At 47.1% G+C, this 17566-nt stretch overlaps 1 protein-coding gene across 3 annotated transcripts; it reads right to left on the bottom strand.

The window, feature by feature from the left end:
* Window positions 1-1212: 1212 nt before the first annotated feature.
* Window positions 1213-17374, bottom strand: CBX7 (chromobox 7). 3 transcript variants are annotated; one of them, XM_048934443.1, is made up of 6 exons: window positions 17191-17373; window positions 16007-16050; window positions 11939-12004; window positions 11410-11476; window positions 10521-10860; window positions 1213-8562 (listed from the first exon to the last, which is right to left on the bottom strand). In XM_048934443.1, exons 1-6 carry the CDS (start codon window positions 17257-17259, stop codon window positions 8414-8416), a joined length of 735 nt encoding a protein of 244 aa, XP_048790400.1. In that variant the 5' UTR covers window positions 17260-17373; the 3' UTR covers window positions 1213-8413. The 3 variants fall into 3 exon arrangements, with proteins under 3 accessions (XP_048790400.1, XP_048790409.1, XP_048790420.1); XM_048934452.1 differs by having other exon boundaries at window positions 1213-8559; XM_048934463.1 differs by having other exon boundaries at window positions 8445-9088; window positions 17191-17374.
* Between the last annotated feature and the right edge of the window lie 192 nt (window positions 17375-17566).

Genomic DNA, 17566 nt, shown 5'->3' with positions numbered 1-17566 from the left:
CAGAGGCTGCATTTCGACACTGACACCTCTGCAGCGAGGCTGCCCAGCAGCAAGGCTGAACCCTGCAAGATGTGCCTCCTCCTGCAGCAGCCGTGGGCCAAGCAATAGCCTGCACCACCCCTCCAGCCTAAGCGGTACCCACGGTATCCCCAGAGCTTTCCTACGAGTTCCACAGGCAGGCCCAGGTTGCGGCAGCACCCCCACACTTCCAGCATCCCTCCTTCCAAAGCCACTTCCTTGAGGAGCATGCCCTGCTCTCAGGCATCCCATCAGGTTACCCTGCACGGGTCTGAGAGGCAGCACAGCAACAGACTATTTAAAAAATAAGCTATCCAGATCAACCTTTACTCCAGCCAGCACACGCATGTGGAAGGACAAGCACTGGGCACAGAGTGCCAGCCAGCCGCTGCAGCACTGGCAGGGGTAGGAAGGAAGTCTCTGGAGCAGGCTTTCCCGTAATGCTGCACTGCAGCTTCTTACTCCTTCACCTGATTCCCAAGCTGCTGCCAGCAAAACAAGCGGCTGGCTGCAGGCCTGCACCCATGCCAGCGGTCAGGCCCAGCCCCACCAGCTCATCACAGGCAGGCTGGATGCATTTTGTTAATGTGGGCAAAGCCAGCCGACTGGCATGACTGCCTCACTCCAAGCTACCTGAAATAAATCCAGGGCCCAACTCCACCTCACCAACCGAGAGCTGCTGGGCTCTTGGAGAGCTCCCTGGAAGCCCCGCAGGCCAACAAACTCGAGGCCACCCCGTCGGCAACAAGAGCAGCAGCCCAAGCTGTGCCGTTCCCAGGAGATGTGGGATGCAGGCGATGGCCGTGCTCTCCTCCAGCTGCTGTTGGCAGATCTAATGAACCCAGAGCAGCAGCCATCCCGTGAGCAGCACTCTCTTTCTCCAACTTGGATCCATCAAAGACCAGCTGTCCTGGGTCACCCCTGTATAGCTCTAACTTACCCAGTGGTTAAAAATTAATAAAAACCTAACCTCCTTGAATTGAAGTAATGAGTAATGCCAGAAACAGCATTTTGCACGCTCTGTACTTCACAAACCTTTTTTTTTTTTACTGGTCGTTCTCACGCACGGGCCTTTTTTCATTCTTTTTCCAACCACGCTGCATGTTTATACCAACAGGAGCAACTAAGGAGAAACAATTCAGCCGTTAAATTAAAGGAAAAGGAGGTAAATAACCACACAGACAGACCATTAGGTAAATGTCAGTTCTCATATTTAATATTTTCATAATTTTGTTTGCAACATTTACCACATAAATCATCTAAATAAATAGATGCTGTACAGTCTCTTATCCGTATCAGTACAAAAATAAAACCACACTTTGTGTCAAATTATACTTGAGCCTGCCCTCCCTTTGCCATTACAACCTCTGCTTACGACTCACGCTCGCTCAGACAAGGCATGATACTCTGATTGGTTCATGTGGAATTGCTTTACGGCCTTTTCCCTCCCTCCCAACCCCCCCAAATACATTCAATTAGTCTGTACAAAAGCTAGAAGCTCATTCTGTGCAAAAGAAAGCTTTCTGTGTGCAAAGACTCTCATACTCTAGCGTGCTGACAGAAACAACAGCTGAAGAGACATGAACAAGAACCAGGGACCCTCTTCTCCCAGTAGACCCCATCTTCTGCCCCCCAGCAGAAGGGAAGCAGATCACATTAGATGAGTCAGTGTGCAAAGAGTCCAAATGGTGTGTCTAAGCTAAGGGGAAGGCTGGAGCCAAAGACCCCAGGAAAGAACTAAGGTTCCTTTGACTGTAGAGCATGCTAAGCAAGAAAGAAGAGCCTCTCATCTTAGCCTGCTCAAAAGGCTCTTTAGATATAAAGAATAAAAGCTTCATTTGGATGAATTCAGTTATTTGGTTGCTGTTATGTTGGAGATAAGGTGAGGAAACAGCCTCCAGAAAAATCCAGCATCTACTGAAGACAGCTTCTGGCTCACCCTTCCCTCCTTTCCACACCACCTGCAAGAGGACAGGTGCCTCCCCATTCCTCAGCCAGACTCATAAGGTGCAATTCTTCAGGCCAGATATAAAGATGTCTCCAGAGCTAAAAGACGCAGTCAGTTCCAGACTAGGACCACTGCAACTGAACTTCCTCCTCTTCTTCCTTATCTCAGATGAAGGAGGTGGTGGGGAGGAAGCCAGCACACAGGGCACTGTGAGCCTCCCCTCCCTCCTTGGTTAGCCTCTTCCACTCAGCAGGGCTGAGGAAACTCTCCCCTCAGCCATGGGAGGGAGGCTAAGGGCTGGGTGGGAACTCTGGAAAAATAACAAGGGACAGCTACCGACCTGAAATAGATACATCTTTTCAAACGCTTTTAAAATGTTTTTCAAATGCCACTTTCAGGCAGACGACAAGGAGTACTTTGCACTCCTAGTGCTTTGCATTTTCAAAGTGCTTCAAAACATGCTTCAGACTAAAAGCAAAAAAAAAAAAAGCTGCTTAACGTCTTGACAGACTTGCAAAGAGCTTCTTTGTGCTGACACTACGCTTTCTGGTTAAAAATAAAATAAAACCAAGTCTTTCCACTTCCTCTGAAATCCCCCTCCCAGTCAAAACTGCTATCCCAGTAATGAGATAAGCTGATAGAGGTTCTGAACACTCTTACAAGCTCTCCCCTTCAACATTCAATTGGTGCTCTCAGACATCACCAGGGTGTGTTTCAGAAGAACCCCTGAAGGGTTTGCAGCGTGTCCCACAGCAAACAGAAACAGTTCCAGCAGCAAAGTTCCTATCCACACTCTCTTGGTAGGCATCCTTCTCGGGCCTAACACCCATTACAAACTCCCCCTGAACTCCTCTCCTCTGCACACAACCCTGTTAGCTGGGGATCACCCTTGGCCCACTCCCTAATAAGCCATTGTACTTTAAGAGCTTAATGGTACAAGGGAAGAGAGCTGGAAGAGGAAAGAGAAGGATTATCAAATTCAGGAAGTACCTGTTGCAGGAAAGTATTTGAGAAGTCTGAGTTGCATTCCAAGTGATTGCTTCTCTCTTCAACAGTTTCATAGGCGTGCCCAGTTGCTTGGTTGGAACATGGGTGGTTCAACACCCAGAAGATCCATGCTGTCTCTGCAAAGACAGCTCCACTGCAGTCAGACTCAGTGGGCCTCTTTATCATAACCTGCTGTCTCAAGATCAAGTTTACTATACCCCTGGGGACAATTATTTTGAGAACAGTGAAAGAGACATGCTCCCTTCACTTGTATATGCTAATGCTATATACTTCCATGCAGAAATTACCTCACGTAAGCTGTCAGCATGCACCTCCCTTCCTTTCCAAATGATAAAAGAGAGACACGAACACAGCACCTCCTCTCTGCATGGCCTGCTCAGAGGGCCATCCACCCACTGACTGCTCTGAAGCACTGACACACCAGAGCTGATGTGAGAGATCACAGGTTTCGGAGCAGAAGGCACTGCATTAGAACAGTGGCTGAACGTGGCCTCATTTCATCCCTTACTTGTCTCTTCTCCTTCCCCATCATATGATTTTCCCACTCTTCTTGGAGACTAAGGTAAATTCACAACCAAGCAAGAAGCACAAAGGGCCTGTAAGGAGCAGGCTGCTTTCATTTTGCTGCTATTAACTGACAGATGGCAGTTAACACCCACCTCAACAAACAATTACAAAAAATAAAAATAAAAAAAATCAGGTTAATCATCTCAGTATTTCTTTACAATCACGACAATTTTGGCCCTTGAGTTTCATTACAAGTTCTTTGCTCTTACATCGCATCTCCTCTCTCAGTTGCTCACCCAAAGGCCTGCCCTTTGCAACCCAGCAAGAGCAAACCTGAGGCCCCTCCTTCCCTCTCTTCCTACCCCTACAATTTTTTTCCTAGAAGGTCCAACAGCCCTCTTCTTCTCAGGCTGCAGGCAAGGAAGGGGCGAGCTGAAGAGGAGCAGATACCATTTAGCATTAGGAAGAGTCATTTTCCCTACTTTCCCTACCTCAGAAAACCTGAGAGGAGAGGAAGGGGTGGGGAGGCAACGGCAGACTGAGCTTTGCTCAAATGCATGGATGTGGCTAACAGCTCTCACTGCTGCCTTCCACACCCCAGCCTCTGTTGTGGCTACCACCGAAGGTCTTACATGTGCTAAGCCTGCCTATTTTCTGACCTATGCGAGGCCTCCCCTCTCTATTCCAGTGAAATCATCAAACAACACTGGCTGCCACAGAGCAGGAAACAGCACTGGGGCCACCGGCACCCTGTGAGGCAAACAAACAATTTTATACATTCAGTCACAAAACACCGAGAGAACAATTCTGGATAGTTTCACAACACTAACAACAACAACAAAAAGAGCCATTCCTTTCTCAATAAGCTTCTTGCTGTATGAGGCTCTGACATAAGTAAGGGTCAGTTCACCAACAAATTTAAGCTTATTTTGGACAACAGAATGGCATCTGGGTGTTCTCATAATAATACCCTGGCTGTGCTTGAGAAAGAAAGAGAAAATAAAATAAATACCTCGGTCTGACTTCACAAGCAAGAGGGCCCCCAAGCAAAGGCAAGACAATAAGGGAGCATGCAGGAGCTACAAGGCTACTTAATGCCACTATTTACGTGCTAAAACTTGCTGTTCCAAGGCATCGCTTACATATCTGAGCAACAACATCTACTTTGTAACCAGCCAGGAACAGAGGCACCTTTCCAATCGTTTTTAAACCAGTGTTAACAACAAAGGTTTTCTAATCTCACGAAGCCCCTCGGTCCTGTCACACAGTGAAGTTACTGTGAGAAGATTTATGAAAGAGAAACTTCTGCCCCCTAAACACAGCTGGTCATTCTCCCACTGGAACAGTTCTGAAGAACAACCGTTAGAAGAGTTCTTCCTTGAGAGGTTTGTTTCTCGTGCACAGTTCACTAAGTTCTACTGGCTGAAGTTTGTTTTTCTTGTTTACAGCCATAGAGCCAAATGAGGTATGGGAGAGTTAGCCCGTTTCTATTCTCAGCTTGTGCTTTGAATAGAGTTATTAAACTCTGCTTCAGCTGGATGCTATTCTGGCTCTCCTAATCAAATGGAATGTGTAACAAAACTGTGAGCACAGCATCCAATTTTCGTATGTTAGCTCTAGAAGTTCCAGCTCAATATCCAGACTTTGGGATTGAACCTAAAGATGGATGGGATATGGGAGAAAAGTGAACCCAGAGGAGCCCTGCTGCTATCAAAAGTACAAAAGCCCCATGCATCTCTACATCTGCAGACGTGCACTCACGTTAATTTTGAAGTCCCTGAAGACCAGCTCCACTAAGGAAGTCTACAATGATATGTTGCCAGACACTGGAAATGTGTTAGAAAGACCAAAAGAAAAATCTTTAATGGATTTTTAACACTGCATTTGTGAACGTAAAAAAAAAAAAAAAAAAAAAAAAAATCCCAATAGCAAAACAAAAGAAACACAACAAAACGAAATCAAACTGCTCAGTTTCCTACCACAGACTCCTCCTCACACACACTAACCAAACCCATGCACAAGTAATGTGCTGCACCTTAACCTGGTCCCTAACTCCTAACTGACCTGTACATAAAGCAGCATGGGAGCCAGGTACCTTGTTCAACACTCCATGTAGTCAGGTGATTAGTCACTGCAAAAAACACAAGCTAACCTAATCTAGGCATGATTAAGAGATGAAGCTGTGGGTGTATCCTCTTTGAAAGAGCACCACAGGTTTTTTGAAAACCTCTACTGCAGGAGAAAGAAAAGATGTTTAAAGAGAAATGCCAAAACAAAACGCTGAGAAGTCTCAGCTGGTGAGTGGAAGAAAAAGCAGAGGATGGAGAACTGGTTTACTATGACAAGTTCCTTCCTGCCATGGGATTGGTACTGCTTCCAATGTCAGCTGATGACTGGAACCTAAATAAGTAGGAAGGATTTTGGTGTACTTGTACAATGTGATGGTAGCAGTAGCTGCATTAAAGAAAACAGATCCCATAAATGCCATGAAGATTCAGCAGGGTGAGCTGGAATTCAAGAATTTGCCCCAAACGAGCTAAAATATTGTGCTTCTCTAACTGTGACTACCTGACCTACTGCAACCCCAGTGAGCAGACTCAGCCATACTAAATGCCCACAGGTCACAGTAAGAAAAAAGATAAATGTTTTCTGCCTGTTTGACAAGTATCAGGAAGAGGGGGATGTGTGTGTGTGTGGGGGGGGGGGGGTGACAGTGTGAGTGATACTGCACAACCTCACACACTGCAGAGGAGAGCAAACCTGTTTATGTGATACAATTCCAGATTTGGAAGCCTTACTCCAGACACCCACATTCAACAAACATCCTAGGCCTGTATAATTCCCTCATCAGTCTGCCCTTGCTGTTCCAAGCTTCTTTCCTGCTCATTTTTCACTTCTCACCCTCTCTAATTTCTCCATAATTAAACTTCCACGTTGCTTATTTGGGAGACAAAAGATTCGTTCTGAAATTCAGGGTCTTCCCCGTGGTCCTGAAACTGCAGTGACACAGCAGAAGACTGGCCTACTTACACAGCTTCGAGACAGAAGGGGAAATCTTAAGTCTGCACTGACCTGTCATGTCCTATAAGAGGTAAAATCTGCTTTTAATAAAAGCTTCAGGGGGCAGCCCAAGCATTTTGCAAGAAGCAGATGTTTGGATGACCAGAAGTCCCAGAGCTCCCAAACTCTGAAGGTCAGCAGGCAAAACCCTTCAAAGGAACTGCTGAACACTGCCCAATTCCACAGAGCCTATACCTCAGAGCTCAGAAGGCTCATAGTTTCACACAGAATAAATACAGCAGGAAAGAAATGCTTTGTGTGGAATGGGAAGAGGGAACAAAGAAGTTAAGGATGGAAATCATGACAGCCAGCATACTCCTGCAGCTCTCTCTGGAAGTTCCCACCTCAGACTGTAGCTTACTTTTCTTGCTTTCCATAGGAAAATGTTTGTATTTAAAATTTTAAATTACTTAAATAAAATTTGATTTCAAGAAAATGGAAGGGAATATGCATGTGCAGGAACAGATGCTATGCTAAACTACCAACTCAAAATACAGCATTTCTTCAAATACCTCAAAGCATCACAGGCAGTCCAGCATGAGGCATTTAAGTGCAAGATCAGGCAGGGTCTATTGAAATGCAGACCACTTTCCTTGGCAAAGTTTTAAGCCTTCCAAGGGGAAGTTTCCATCAGTAAAGAAGTACAGGATCACAGATACTGTGAGGAGACTGGAGTCACGGAAGAACATTACTCAGACAGTACAATCCAAGCATTCTCCTTGCTAAGAATTACGATTCCCCCACCCCCACCCCACCCCCTTCTACTCTAATGCATGCCTTCTCCGCATGTTGTTTACCTTGGATCTCCCAATGGCATCCAAGAACAGAATTTGCCACTAATCAAGGTCCATTTCTAGCTCAGTTCTGTCCAATTCCTGTGTCCTGGGCCTGCGCCAGTATATTGAATATCTTTGCAGTGCCAGGCAATGCTTCAGTTGTCCTACCGGCCCCTCCTTCCAGGGAAGGAGAGTCAGATTTCAACCAACTATCATCACAGACTCAGGGCAGCATCTGTCATTAAGCCAGGATTTGGCAGAAGATAGGAACACCCCACTTTCCATAACATATTTCTCACACAGCATAGACAAGCCTGGAAATATTGTTTAGCATAGACAGAGTGGTATGCCTCCACTATGCTGGGTTTCTGGGCTTTTCACAAGGGCATAATGAATTTAGTTAGCCAATTCATTTTTCAGACACGCGTTTCAGTCTTTTCTGTATGACCAACAATCAGAGAAACCTCTGCTGTCTACATGGACCTGCTGTGCTGCACAGCCTTACTTACCACAGACAGGCAAATACGGTTCTGAAGTCCTGACAGCAGGCCCCAGGGAAAACAGCACTGGAGAGAAAGTCTTAAGAGGCTGGAGTGATCTACACAGGTAGGATCCATCGTCTCTCAGTGCTGCATGAAGAGAGGGAGGAGGAAGGTGGGAAGAGCAACGCATAGAGAAGTATCTTTATCCAAGGGATATCAATTGCAGAACAAGGCAGCAGGCTAGAGACCTAGCTCTCTTTCCACCTCCACATGCCCTCTCCCCACAAATGCAGCTGCTGCCACTTAGCAGCATAAAAGCCAAATTGTTCAGCTTGCTGCTTCGACATCTAGGAGGGGAGTCTTTGCCAGGGAAAGGGCTGTCAGTTTTTCAGATGGACAAAGCAATGACAAGCACACACCCCTATGCTGCCTTTTTTTTTTTTTTCCTTTTTTTTTTTTTTGCGTATCTGAAAGGGGAAAAAAGGAGAAGAAAAAAAGGTCTCTGTAAACATTCTGAGACATTTTGGATTTTTTTTTCTTCTTAAGGGATAAAATAAGCCCTCCCTAGCCCCACTCTAAAAGCACTAGATTTGGGGAGCACTGAAAATGGAGATTCAGAACTGCGCACTCCGGTCTCGGAAGAAGCCCTCAGCCACTTGTGCTTCTCTGAAAGTGACGGTAATGGAGTTTGCCGTGATGTCTGTCACTGTCACTTCGCTGGGGGGCACAGTGGGAATCCAAGGGAGATTGCCATCCACATCTGCTACAAAAGGAGAGGCAGACAGAGCATGTTAGTGAGAGGGAGAGAAGGTGGGAGAGAGAGAGAAGCAAAGAGGAGGATGGAAAAGGTGCCTCGTTTCTGATAAATGGTGGATGATATCAGCCTGTATTCAGTCTGCACACACAAGGCAAGAGCGAGCATGGGCAAGCCCTCCCTTCAGAGGCTAAAGAAAAACAGAGGATCACTGCAGATTATAAAAGGAAAAGCAGACAGTTGCAAGGGTGTTCAGACACACACCAGCACTGGATAAGCCTACATGGAGATCAACAGGATGAAGTAAAAACACCCAGCGCCTCCAGCCATTCACAGTTCCCCAGTGTCTCCTGTGCCTTCTCAACCCATGTGCCCCTGTATCAGCTAAACACACTCATCCAAGAGCAAGCTGACCTTCTTGCAAATGTCTTACCCCCAAAAAGTCAACAATGACAAGCTCTTAGATCCTCTCATGAGAGGCATAGGGATCCAAAGATGAGGGTCTTCTTCATGTTGCATCTGTAATGCAGCCTGGCTACAAAACATGAGTATTACTTCACAAAGAGGCTGCTCTCCATTTCTCATGTTCTTTCTTTGCTCCCCGAGAGCTCCATAAGAAACTCAAGTATTTCTGCACTTTGGCACTGATAACTAACAGTCCTCCCCATCCAAAACCTCACCATCCCAGAGACAGCCACAAAAATAGGCAGAGAAAGGAAATATACCCTCCCTCTACCACTGTACCTGCACTGTACCTTGTTACCTCAAGCTGTGCAAAGAATATGGTAAATATATTCTAAGAGGTTATTTATGGCTTTTTCTTGTCACACTTGTAACCCTAACACTAACTAGAATTCCACACATCCCATAAGCCATAGGGAGAACAAAAACCATTTTATGTATCTCCAGTGCCATTCACCCTTCAGATCCCCAAATGCCTTGGAGGCTAGCACTTCTAGCTGAAAACAGCCCCACACATTTGCCTGCTGCCAGTATGTGACTCTGGATTCCTCTGTGCTTGTCCCACTGCTTCCCCCTTGGATTTCAGGTGCTGTTCTAGTCCCAGGCTGAAAGAGGGGATAGTGCTGATTCCCTAAACACAGTGTTCTCTCCAAAATCTTGCCTAATCTGGCCTAGCTAACAACTACTCTCAGCAAGGAGTAACAGGATTCTCTTAACTACTACAAGCAGCACAAGCCCTTGTTTTCCACTCCTCAGGAAGCCTTACGCCTTCAGAAGCTCTAATAATGCAAGGATAGAGTTTCCCTGGTAACTCAGAGCAACGTACACATCCCACAGCCCTCCTGCACAAGAGGATGGTATCCCTCCCCAGAAATGCCAAATGTGCCAGGCCATCTCCCATGCCTACACTTATGCTGCCTACTCAATGGGATCAGGCAGTTACCATCCTCAATTCTCTCTCTCACCCCCCTCTCACATAAGCTCTACAGCAACGGGCTTTAGAGAGGATGTGGGGTGTGAGGAGGAAAGGGAAGGAGGGGGCAGAAGGAATGTACTGTGGGTTCCTAAGGACATTCCTGTTTGCTCTCAGAGCAGCACCAGTAGAGGAGCGCCAATGTCAGAGTCTGTCCAAGACCAGCCAAGCTCCTTTTACATGAGCAACAGGAAAAACACACACGGGTGTGTGGACAGAGGCAGAGGTTATTGTCACCTCTGCCAGAAGGAAACTGGAACACAGCATTAACTTCTAGTAACTTCTGTATGTTTTCTAACATGGGAGTGGTGCCACTGATTTAAGACTACAGAGAGGTGACAGCATTCAAAAACTATAGTCATCCAACCAGGAAAGTCATCTGCAGAAATGAAAGCCACAACGTGAGCCAGCAAGAGATGCTCTGAGGATCTGACCTCAGCCACAATCCCAGGATGAGGCAAGTAAGGAGGCAGCACGCAGAGCATCCTTCTCATGCCCCAGAACTTCTCAGCCAAGGGGTGTCTGGCCTTACCTTCTTTGCCGGTGTGCTGCACAGCCTCCCAGTCCTCAGGGCTTTGCTGGGTCTCCAGGTCTACTGCATCATTCAAGAAGAACTCATGCCTGCAGCTTCGGTTCTCCAGGCTTGCCATGCGGGGGAACTTCTTCCTTGACAGTCGCAAGTACTTCTGGTTTTTGCGTTGCTTCCGGAGAGAGAATGGCAGGACTGTTCCCCCAGTCTTCTCAGAGAACTCTGCCTGCCCTGTCTTGGCCCCTGGCAGGCTACTGTCTCCTCCTCCAAACCTCCGTGCAAGAGAGAAACAGAGCTTTTCCTTTCCCTTGTGGGCACTCCTCAAGTCCATGCCATACAGCCGCTGACAAGAACATCAATACAGCAAGGTTCAGAATGGGAATCTGACGATGTAGTCATCAGGGCTCTCACCTGGGGGCCAGGAATCTATTCTTACCTGAGCATCTAGGTGACCTAGGAGAAGCTGTGGTGCTCCTACAACACTGTTTCTCTCATCTCTTCACCTGCAATCTAAACTCTTCCTTACATGCTTTGCCTAGGACTGGTTACTTTGTATGGCAATCATCAAAGCATGCAGCTACTACCTTTCACATGCTGGAAAGTCCAAGCCCAGTGTGAAGTGAAAAGACCATGTCAACCAGGCAAGATCCTAGTTCAGAGAGCAAGAGCTGTTTCTTGTGCTTTTGTGTCTTTTTTTGCCATTTTGCTAGCTGCTGTTCAGCTAACAGGTTAAAAGTACCTCCCTACCCACTGAGATCAAGTTCTTGCATTAGCATTTTACCTCCAGTTTTGTCCATGCAACAGTGAACGGACAGTTTCCACCTTCCTGTGAGCAGAGCAGCAGCACAGCACTAACTAATTAGAAATGTACAGAAGAAAAGCAAGAAGCTACCTGCAATAGGAGGCGCTTTGGTTTGGGACCTCTTTTTCTGTACCCTGAAGCACGGTCTCTCTCTTCCCTGTGAAGGATGAACACAAATCAAACAAAGCAATAAACACCACAGCACAAAGCCTAGCCAGGACTTCCACCTTTTGCAAAGCTCCCTCATTTCCTCTGTTAAAAACCAACTGTGAATAGCATGGACTTGGAAAGCATCCCAGAACTGCTTCTTGCTGGAGTGAAATTCTTGCAATACAGGAACTTCTCTGACTTAACTGATCAAGAACGGGCTAGGGAAACTTACCACCTCCCATCACTCCAGTCCAGCTCTGGACCCAATTAAAACCTGAGAACAATTGTTCTTTGGCTCAATGCTTGTGCTTGGCCTCATTTTGCCTTATCTGCCTCATCAAGGCCAGGTTACAGAGATGGAGAAGGACTTGTTGCTGCGCGTCTCATCTTTGATTGAAGTGGGGACACCACAACAGAATAAGGACACTATTTCCTGCACCCAGTGAAAGAAAAGAACACACACACTTACTTTTCTTCGTAAGCCACTACCAGGCGAGGGTCCAAGATATGATCTTCTGGCTCCCATGTGCTGTATCTGAAGAAAAACATAAGGAATATAAAGTAAACAATGCTTTAATGAAATATCCCCTCTGCAGGACCGTTCCCAGTGTGCTGAGACCCTGGATATTGTCTTCACAAGGCTCCGTGGGGCCTGCCACAACACTGCTAGAGCTCTTAGGAATTCTAGCCAGTCCCCCCCCAGACATCACCTCCCCTTCCACCAAACACCAAGCAACAATTTGCAGGAGCAGGGAAGGCTTTCCTGCCAAGGCTCCCTTCACACTATTTGCAAAGCCTGTGCAGAGCCACAAACTAGTCTTTAGGCAAAGCATAAACAGGTCGCACTTGCAGCACTCCCAGAAATCCAGCAAATATATGAGACAGCGAGATGAAATCTGATACAGCTTTCTGAAAAATAGGTCTCTCTTAATTTAGAGCTCTCAAAGATTAAGTATGCTTTCTTCCCTGCATTATTAATTACCTCTAATCATTGGAACCAAAAGTATTTCTTTAAGAAGAGTTTAATTTTTCCTCACTGTTGCCATTCAACTGAACGTGTTTAGATTTGGGCCCTGAGGCAAGTAGATGGCAACTATCCAACTACTGCTCCTCTTACTCGGCTCCCCCTGCAGGTTATTTCTGCCTAGCAGAGGTTGCACAGGAGGAACCCACCTGCACTGTGGTTACGACTACTGAAACTGCTTAAAATGAACTCGACACTCTGAAGGCAACCCATGAACGCTGTCATTTGCTGCTCCCACTTCCTCCGCTGCCAGACAGCCACAATGGAGCCAGCTGCTCAGGAAAGGGCTGACACCACACAGCAGGCCACACCAAAACCTGTTCCCAAGGGGCACGGCTGTGGTTAACACCAAAGAGAAGCAGCCAAAGATTCCAATGGTGAAAGGTTTCTGGAAGATGAAAGGGTCACAAGGCAGTCCCTGAAGTGGGTTTATTCTAAGGGCTCACGGTTGCCAAGAAAAGATGGGCAGCACATCTTCATTAATGCAAACTCTAAAGCAAAAAGGTAAGTCTGACATCCCAAATGCCTCAGAGCATTCCGTTTCCAGCACGTGATGTCCAGTGTCTCAAAGCAGAGCTTCTCCAGCCCCTGGAGAGGGGAACAGACAGGAGAAAGTGGCAAAGGTGCACTTGTAGCAGTGCCATTAAACTCAGAAAAAGCATTTCAGGAGGCTTACATTTCTGGATGAAGCACAGCCTGCACTGGGAACATGTGGCACACTCACATACGTACACAGGAAGGTGGACTGCTTTTTCCTTTCATCTACTCATGAGCTAGAAGAAAGGTACTGAAAGACAGAAGAGTTCCTGGAGAATGGTTCTATAAATGGAGGTACAGGTTTGTTTGTTTTTAACACCAAACTGAGAAGCAGAAATATGGAATTCAGATATCCCTAGGTGCACTGTGCATCAGAGGGTTAAGAACAGACATGTCTTCATAACCAACTGATCCACCCTCCCTCCTTCGCCCAAGCCTCTTGCAGCAACCTGACTGTGAGCTGTCAAAACCAAGATGCTGTTTGAACAGAGGAGGGTTTCCTCCCAGCTGCAGGGATTCTGGCACTCATTCCTCAAATTTCAGAAAAATGGTAATGTAAAGGGGGGGGGGGGGGGGGGGGGACGGGGGGGACACACACAACATCAGATCACTTTTCATAGGCAGGAGAAGAAAAATTTGCTTTAAAAAGAAAAGAAAGAAAGAAAAACCCTTGGTGGGTGTTGCCTTTTTCTCTGCAGCTCAATTCCTGGCTTCACTGCAGTGGCAAAACACTGCATATAAAAAAAAAAAAAAAAAAAAAAAAGAAAAAACAACCACGGTTCAGTTTGCCACACACTCACACACACACACACACACACACACAGAGCTATACATACGGGCACACACAGCCCAGGCTGCAGCAGAACTGCAGAGAGCAGGCACTCTGGAAAACATAGATCATATGATCCTCCTTCCCCCTCCTTCTACTCCTCCTCTTCCCCCTCCCCTCTTAACTCCAAGGCAAGTTGTAAACAAGCTTGTAGCTAGAATCAGGCAGTCATTCCTTCATTCCCTGACTCCAGCAGTACAGTCCAGGAATCCGAGGAATGGGGCATTAACACTTTTTGTGTGTAAAATATCAAATAAATGTTAAAGCAGCAAACATCAGTTCTATGCTTGCTTTTTTCCATGAGGCATTCAGTGGGAATCACAAGATAACTGGTATGGAGATTATAAATAACAATGCGACAAGGTTGAGGAGGGGAATGAAGAGAAATATGATGTGGGACGAGAAAACAGCAGATGTTGGAAGACAAAGATGCAAACAGCTTGTGGGGTGTTATATGCCATCACAGGCATATTTCTGTTTAGAAACAAGGAACAGAGACTGCTAGCAGGATGAAAGTAGCTTGCATGCTCAAAGCATCTTGGTTTTAAGCAAATCAAACTGCTGTGTAACAGTTAAAAAAAAAAAGTGTTCTTTGAACTTGAGTGTACATGAAAAAGGTGTTCGGACTTCTCACATCAAAATATGGGAACCTTCATATTCTCTTGCTCTCTGGGCATAAGCTGTGCTTTTAATTCCCCAGAGATCCTGTTCCCCTACAGTTCCAAGGTATAGGGCACGAAAAGGCAGTAGCAAGAATAAGGGCTGTTCTGTCAAAAGAAACGTGATACCAAGTCTCACTCCACCTTCTCTTGCAATGTCATTTGCCAAAAAAGATCTCGCTGTGTTTGCCCAATTCTCCTTTCCAGATATATTAGTATTCCAGTCAAAGGGGACAGTGCCTCACAGACTAGAAACGTTCCCAACCTCTGATAATGATTAAATTAGGTGTAGCTACTTAGGAGGGGCAAAAAGGCCCAAGAACTGATCCACATTGCAGCTGGTACTCATTAAGAGCACTAGGTTACACTCCAACAGCAGGATTTACAGTCAAGAAAACAGTCATCCCAATTTGACTATCACCACCAGAGAGGGAAAGCTACTTATGCACGCCCTGTAAGCACAAGGATTAGGCACACAGAAACACATTCCACCTTCTTAAACATGAGGTACAATCTGTCGGGATCACATCCAAACACCCATCAGGATCACACCCAGCATTTTGCAACTACAGGGATGAGCGAGCAGAAGTTCCCCTTTGCTCAGCACCGTCCAGAGCAGCCAGACACACACTGCAGTCACACCCATGCACACTGGGTACCTACAAAAAGCAGACCTCTCTCCCCATGGGTAAGACCATGAGGCTGTTCCATCAGGCTGCTAGCTGACACAGAAATGTTCTCCAGTTACCTAATCTTTTTAATCTCAAAGCATGTCACAGATTGTACAGACACAAAGCAATGACTCTTTTTCAGTGGCAGCTGCATTTTAATAAAAAAGCATCTGTAAACAGTGCACAGCAATGATGCAATATATACATATATATATATTGTTTCCCTCTTGCAATATGGCAGCCAAAGCAAAGGCAGAAAAGGCACTGAGAACAACAGAAGGTTTCAGACAAGGAAATAAAGGCATTGCAGTAATTTCAAAGGGACAAAGATCACCTCCAGTTGGCTACAATCCATCTGAAATATTGCCCCTTCCCTTTTGTGAATTGCAGAGGGGATACAGCAGGATAACAAAGACAAGACCACTGCCTTGTTTTCTATGTTACAAGACTACATATAGCTCTACAAATAAAGTGCAGTCCCCTTGGTGCTGATTCAGAAAAGCAAGCACCATTCCAGGCTCTGAAGAATCAAGGTTCCTTGTCAAACCATACTGAATTATAAAAGCTTTTTAACTAAAAATCATCTCAATGAAATAGCTCAGTAGTGGCAAAACCCAGTCAGAAGAGGTTGGCATACAGACTGCATCCTTCGGCTGTCAGTGTGGAAACAATACAGAGTTTTGGTTTGTGGCTCTTTGTTTACAGCTGTCAGAATGAGGCACATGAGGTTACCCGTGAAGAATGAGACTCTCGCTTGCAAAGATACGGTGAATACTATTAATAAATAGTTAAGAAAAAGACAAGTAAAACAACTTACTTTGGGGGCCATCCTTTCCACTTCACCAGGTATTCTACTTTACCCTGGAGGGGAGAAAAAAAGAAGGAAAAAACAGGTAAAGTCTACAACCAAATATGGGCTACGGTAAGAGAAGCAACCAATCAACAGGACTGAGCAAAGAGCTCATTTCCCACCACTTCATTTTCAAAACAACACCACTTCCTCTTTCAACTATACTTGTGGTATCTCCTTCCCCGTGGGCATGGAGGGCTGTTTAAAAGGATGCAAACTCCCCACAGCTTGGGACCATCGCTGAGAAGAATCACAGAGGCTGGAAGGGACCTCTGGAGATCAAGTCTAACCCTGCTTCTAAAAGCAGGTTCCCTACAGTAGGCTGGAGCAGGAAAGCATCAGGCAGAATCACAAACGCCAGACTGCAGCCATCCCTGCACTTACAGGGAGCCCTGCAAAAAGTCAGTATGCATAAAAGCAAGAGGGAGATGCACGCCGGGAGCAGGTGTCAGAGGAATCTGTTCAAGCAGAGAAGATATACAAGACTGAGATCCTATGAAGCGTTACTTTAGCATGTTCCAGCTGCTGCACCAGAGCACCACTCCATCCATCACAGCCACTCCACCTTTCAACCCAAACAGCTCAAGCTCAGTGTTAACCGCTTATCTGTTCACCCCAAGCACAAAACCAAACAACAAACACGCAGCAATCGGAAACCACACGCAGAGGCCCAGAAGAACGTGCACAACCAGCAAAGAAATCTTTAATACTATACCACAGGACTTGTTAAACACTTCTCAGAGCACTGCAGGAGGATGGAAGTGCTGCTGCTGCTGGCACCAAGTGACAGCACAGAAAGCACAGCCCTGCAGCCCGTGTTTTCCAACAGAGGGGCTCCCCAGCTTCCAGATGCTTGCACACACCGCCCTATAAGGCACTTCCCGACGACCAGACGCATAAAGCTAGCCCACCCCCCCAGGGACGGGGATCCTCCACTCAGGGAAACTGAGTCACCGAGCTGAGGCCGAGCCCCCCAGCCACTATAGGGTGACTCTCACTCACAGACCCCCCGCCCCGGAGACACCCCCCTTCCCCGCCCCATCCCAGAGCGGCCACCGCCACCGCCACCACGCCCCCCGCTCCCGTGTGAGGAGGGAGGAAAAGAGGCGGGCCGGGCCGGGGGGACCCCTCTCGCCCACCACGCGGCCCACCTTCCGCACACGCTTCTTGCGGATGCTCTCCACCGCGAACACCTGCTCCCCGATAGCCGACAGCTCCATGGCAGGGGAGGACAGCGGGGCCGAGGCCGGCGGTGCCCGTCGGCGGCCGTTGGCGGCCGTTGCCCGCCGCTCCCCCTCCCACGCCCCCTCCCCCCGCCCCGCTTTAGAACCTGCGCAACGTTTTCCTTCGGCGCGCGCGGGGAGGCGGAGCCTCGCGCTGGGCGGGAACCGCCGGAGGGGCCGCTCCCGCCTCCCGCCTCGGCCCCCCTCACAGCCGCTCCCGCGCTGCCCGCTCCCTTCGGTCGTTTACGTGACAGCCCTGAATTTGGGTAACGGCGGCGTAGAGCGGCCTGAAGCGTGCTTCGGG

The sequence above is a fragment of the Lagopus muta genome, chromosome 1 (genome assembly GCF_023343835.1).
Source record: "Lagopus muta isolate bLagMut1 chromosome 1, bLagMut1 primary, whole genome shotgun sequence".
Classification (NCBI taxonomy): Eukaryota; Metazoa; Chordata; class Aves; order Galliformes; family Phasianidae; genus Lagopus; species Lagopus muta.
This window is presented reverse-complemented; position numbering and strand designations above follow the sequence as displayed.

Excerpts from the sequence above, each read along its gene's own strand:
- CBX7 (XM_048934443.1), bottom strand. The coding sequence starts at position 17,259 with ATGGAGCTGTCGGCTATCGGGGAGCAGGTGTTCGCGGTGGAGAGCATC. Across the intron at positions 16,051-17,190 it reads GCAAGAAGCGTGTGCGGAAG|GGTAAAGTAGAATACCTGGT; the intron begins GTGGGCCGCGTG and ends TCTCCCCTCCAG. Across the intron at positions 11,477-11,938 it reads GTAGTGGCTTACGAAGAAAA|GGAAGAGAGAGACCGTGCTT; the intron begins GTAAGTGTGTGT and ends CATCCTTCACAG.